Here is a 5,669-nt window from a genome sequence, read left to right as displayed (position 1 = left end):
TATGTGAATCTGTTTTTTTCTTGTACAGTCATAAACATTTGAGAAGTATTTTTCAGGAATGCACTTTAAGAATTGCCTTATGCAAAGTTGTTTTGTCTTAAGCAGCCTCTACTTTTTTCCATCTTGAAGCTTACGTTAACAGAGATTAAACATCAGAGCTTGAAGAGGTAAGTGGCAGACTTCAAACTTTAAAAACAATCATAAATTGAAAAAGAGTAAATGTTTTTTATGTGACAGTGATGTACTTATTGCAGTTTTGTGTTTGCATTGGATGTAAAGTGCTAGTATTTCTATAGAAATATTGAAGGCGTTATTGACTGTCAAATACAAATGGTGGGTTTTAGGATTCCACATAATCAGCAAATCAAAACATTAACTTATTTAAGTTAAAACCATTAGATTGTGGCTTTTTCCTGATGAGAAACCTGGCCTGAAAGATCTGGATATTTACTTATCATTCCCATTTGAATTGTCCCAAGAGCTACAAGTTTCATTTTGTGGTAGACTTTTCTGGATTAAAATAACTCTTTTTCTTTTTCAGATGTAAATGTTGCTGTAAGAAAAATAGCAAACTTGCTTAAGCCTGACAAAGAAATCATTCAGAATGGGGATCATATGATCATTAAAACGCTAAGCACTTTTAGAAACTACATCATGGAATTTGATGTAGGAAAGGAGTTTGAGGAGGATTTAGCTGGGGTGGATGATCGCAAATGCATGGTAAGAATTAGAACACAAACAACAGACCAAAAAAAGGGAATATTAATGATCTGAGGCCTTTTGTAGATGACATCTGTAAACCATTTTGTGTGGCTACTCCTAAAATGAGTTCTGTACTTCTCAGTTTACTGGAACACAGTTATTAGCATGCCTTTACATGAAAGGAATGCTAATTTTAACCAGGAGCACAAACCAATTTTATCAATGAATGAATACTATCTCCAGTGAAATGCTACAGGATTATACTGGGATGTTTCTCCGTCAAGAAGACATTTAAGTTAGACTTTCAGAATCTTTTCAATGAGTAATGCTTTACAGTAAAGAAATCTGCTGATTGCAGGGTCAGACACTATTCCTCATGTGAAAGAATGGCCAAGTGCTTATAAATTGCTTATAAATCTTGTTCTTGTTGTTGTGCTTCTTCCTGGGTATATTTATCAGAGCAGATGTGTTTATTAGTCTACTTACTGCTGTCAATAAGCAAACTTTGAAGACTGCCTTATGAACTCTTTTTGCTTGCCAGAGAGATGATGTTTTCTAACTTAAGTCTGGTAAATACCAATTAACAGAGGAAAAACTTGAGAATCCCAGGTTCTTTTCTGTTAGTTTGAAAGTGTGACACCTGCGATATCCTACAGTGAAGAAACTGATAAGGAAAATAAAATTATCTCAGGAGAAGAAATTACCATATAGAGCAGAAATTATATAAAAGAGAATTCATAGATTTCCATTCTTAGAATGACAGTGCCATTTAGAACCGATTCTCTAACACTAGGATATGTGAATTTACTTTTGCTCGGGTGATGGCAGGAAAGGGAAAGATGGTGAAGATCAGGAAAAAAGAATGGCTAGCTAGTGAGTGCCTCAGCTATTCCTTCTGTATCCCTTGTACAGAGGGCAGAAGCATGATTGGGTGCAGAATACGAAAGGGAGAAGCAATGTGTATAGGAAAGTATCCCAATGTCATAATGCATTTCTGACTGCTGGGAAGGCTCTTAATCAGGATAATGAGGTCAAGATCCATGGAACGGTTATGAGCACAAAGAAAGACGTGGACACGGGTGACAAAATTACTATCGAAGAGAGCAATGATCAGAGCATCTGCTCAAGTGGTAAAAATGTCTGAAGTCCTCAGTGTTTGAGTCAGTGAAGTACTGGTTGTGTGTGCACAGAACTGTCTCCATCTAAGCATTATCTGTACATAAATACCATTAAACTCCATGTACAGGAGGACAAAGACATCCTCTACATGACAGAAAGAAGTGTTTGTGCTCTGAGGCTGTCTAGCATGTGCATGCAATGAGTTGTTACAAAATGTGTCAGACAACCACTGTGATGAAAAATCAGATTCAGGAGATGTGGGAGCATGGCTGTGGCTTAGTCCTGCTTTGGAAATGCTGAATAGATGCAACACACAACTCTTATTCCTGACAAATACCCTAATATTTCTTTATTTGTAACAGGGAAATTCTCTACCCTATTTTGCTAAATTGAATGATTGGGAAGAGTTCAAAATGTTGAACCAGAAAGAAGAAATCAGTGAAAGATAATTCTAGTCACTACAACAGCTATTTGGTTAGGAGTGGAACTTTAGTTCACCCTGCTCCCAAGGATTGCTTAAGCATTTTGTTGGCTGTTTCGTACAAAATGCTTACCCAACCTTGGAAGAGAAGGTATCAGCGTCTTACTGCCTTTTCCAAAAAAATCCCAAACCCCAAGTGGAGTCACTAATCCTGAATGTTTAAGAACAACAGGCACCTGACGTAAGAATGACAGGCACATGACTCCACAAAAGCTTCCAGAAGTGCTCCATGTCCCTTTATGGCCTGCAGCAACAGATACCAGCTGTACAGTTAAGGTCACTAATCACTGGTCTTGATTTGCCTTGTAGCAGTATATCATACTTTATAGCTCAATTTTCTTTTTAAAGGTTTCTTTTCTACATAAGACCTCAGCTTTCTCAAAGGCAAAGGAGTACAAGAAGCTGTCTTTATTGAAGGCACTTCAGCCCAAATCTGACAACCATAATGTCGGGCAAAACTTGCAGTTGTTAAGCAGCAAAATAACTCCAACAGCCCAGAAAGAGTCTTGTGAGAGAAGGGTCATGAAGGTGATATAAGAGATACCAGACCACTCCCTAAATGTCCTACAAAGAAAACTACCGTAAAAGCAAAGGTTGAATATCATTCCTGGTGTTTCCTTTTTTCATCTATAGCTTGTGAAACTGCATGCCATAAATGGCTTAATCATTAATAGTCAACCTGTGCAATGGGAGAGATTACGAATCAATTATCATTATTGATATTGTGGACTGGGCAGACCACTGGGCATGTTTTATCCAAGTAGCTCAGTGTATGAGAAGTACAAAGTAACATGGATAAGACAAATTACACATTAAACATTAATCTATATAGCAGAGCAATCATCAGGAGACTAGCAAAAATAAACCTAGAAGTAATTCATCCAAGAGGTATAGATCATTTTTTCTTTTAATGAAGAATATATCATCTTTCCAGAGTTAACATATCAGTAAAAATAATAGTGGGGTGAACAGGTTGCATCTTGTGTTTAATTCACTGAAATTGTCTTCACCTCTCAGTTGTAAAATGTCTTGGAGTCAGTCAGGGTAGAGTGTAACTGCAATTACTCCACATGAATACTGTCTCTGGTAACTGAAGACTTAAAATATTTTGCTGATACTTGCTTTAAAAGTAAGTTGAAGGTTTGACATTAGGAATTGGTACTTCTGTGATGGGGTAGGCCCCCTCCAGTGCAGTTACGTTTTTTTTCATTTCTGTGGCTGGTCGCACCTGAAGCCTGTCTAAACTCTCTGGAAGGTTGCGTTAATTGAGCTGGATAAACCTTAGCAGTTTCAGTTTGTGATTTTATTGACCTTTAATTTGCTTTCTTGTATGCACATGTCTTTAGGTGATGCTGTTTTCTTAAGGGTTATAGGTAACAATGGCTGTTGACATCAGTTCCTTTATGATTTTGTTTCTGTTGGGAAGTGAAAAATTTTTCCTTTGGAATCTTAAGAAACTCACAAGCCCTGCTAGTTTAGTTAAAGATGTAATTTCTCTGTTCTGTAAAACCAAAGATGAGGATGGTTGACCACACAGATGTATGGACACATGAGAGATCACTAATCACAGTGCAAGGAGACAGCTGATAATGCGTTCCAAGCAATACTGAAGCTGTGTCTGGAGCAAGCTGCCCCACAACCTGCTCTATTATGAAATGCATTCACATAGCTCCATAACGTTGTCATGCTTCTCCTGGAGTCTTTCCCCAGATGTTTTACCTCTGAGATAAAGTTAAATAAGAGTTTCTGTATCTCATTTCATGAATGATGTGTTTCTGCAGGTTTATTCATATTTTATATTTAGGGTTGTTAAAACCTTGTCAGTTTGAGATACAAAGGTAAAATGAAACTTTTACATATACAGAAACATTCGTTAGTCCTCACAAACATTTCAAGGTGCACATTAGATGTTGTAGAAAGACGTTTAGAACATTAATACTGTGTTATTTCTCATATAATGTGACGTTTGAATCAAATCTTGTGATAAAGTTTCTTTGATGATAAAGGTAATTTGTTGAGTTTGTGGTTTTAATTGGTCACATGTAGCAGATGAATAGTGTACTAAGACAGACATTTAAAGTTAAAATGCTAACTTGGGTATTGCCTGAACTGAGTATTTGATCCTGCTGTCTTCATCATCCAGTCTCTTCATGAAATTTCCTCAATTTTAAAGATAAATTCTATAATCCCTATTTGAGATTAATTTAGTGTTCTGGGTATTCCACTAAGTGTAAAGCCTTGTTTCCTGTGCATAAGCTTTACTGTGGAGAATATTTACTGTGCACAAAAGAGGGAAGACCTTCTTAAAACAATTAATTTAAAACTGTCTCCAGAAGTAGGTCTTACTCATCACCAGATAATTTTGCCTCCTTTTTCAACATTGGCACTAAGCAGTGAAGCTGAGGAAACATCCACAATGTGAAATATGTCGCAGTAAACAGAAGAACAGGGCAGGTTCTGACACCAAGCAGAGTTAGCTTTATGTACCTTCACAATGTATTTGCTTAGTATAACAGCCAAAAGTTGATTAAAAAGTTAACTAAAAAAACTTAAAGGCTGGAGTTCCATGTTCCAGGTCTTTGCACCCAATGAATCAAAGCAGACTGAGATGCAAAAATTACTTCCCTAAATTTTTTACTTCTCTAATCATTTTGCTGCTGAAGTCAGAGAAAGTTTTTGCATTACAGTTTTTTTCTGCTGTTTAAGCATTTGAATGAGACTGAATTGCTTTAGCTCACACTATCCAGAACGAAGCTGTCTTTTGAAAGAGACTAAGAGCAAGCAATCTGTGTAAAAACCCAAGGGAGATGCTATGTTCTAAATAGCAGAACAGCAGGATGTCTTGGATAACTGAAAGAAGCATTAGTTGCATTAGAATTGAGTATTTGGCTAAGCAGGTGAAGGATGCTTTGATAATTTGGAGCCTTGTGCTCTTTGGCATGGTGATTTTCTTACATCGAAGCAGGAGAGGAAATGACAATGGTAAACAGCTACACCAGCGAGAAATTGAAACTGAAGGTGGGAAATTGTACCTATTAATCATTTAGTTAAGCAAACAGAACACAAGCAGAATATAACCATATAACATATGTTATCACATGGGTGCCATTATTGGAACTAATATAATTTTTAGTCATAGTTAGGATTTGGTGGGGTGAGGAGGCGAGTTTCGGAGTTGTAGAATTCACTCATCACATCTGTCGTATATTTTACCGTATGAAATATCTTCCTGAATATATGGGCATTTAATGATTAAACCACATAAGGACTGTTCACAGGCATCAGGCCAATCCTTCTGTTACTTGTGACAGGTGGCAAGGTGTTTGAAACTGATCGTGGCTCTATTTTAAATAACAAACATTCCTAA

At 36.8% G+C, this 5,669-nt stretch overlaps 1 protein-coding gene across 1 annotated transcript in view; it reads left to right on the top strand.

Annotated features, from left to right (window-relative positions):
• Positions 1 to 5,669, top strand: part of RBP1 (retinol binding protein 1) — a 32,767-nt gene that overhangs the window by 182 nt on the left and 26,916 nt on the right. The window contains exon 2 of the mRNA XM_061465452.1: positions 542 to 720. Coding sequence (XP_061321436.1) covers positions 542 to 720 — 179 coding nt within the window. The remainder of the gene's footprint in view (positions 1 to 541; positions 721 to 5,669) is intronic.

Source organism: Pezoporus flaviventris, unplaced genomic scaffold (genome assembly GCF_033815535.1).
Source record: "Pezoporus flaviventris isolate CSIRO_AGI_PZ_B2104156 unplaced genomic scaffold, CSIRO_AGI_Pfla_v1 ptg000040l, whole genome shotgun sequence".
NCBI lineage: Eukaryota > Metazoa > Chordata > Aves > Psittaciformes > Psittacidae > Pezoporus > Pezoporus flaviventris.
This window is presented reverse-complemented; position numbering and strand designations above follow the sequence as displayed.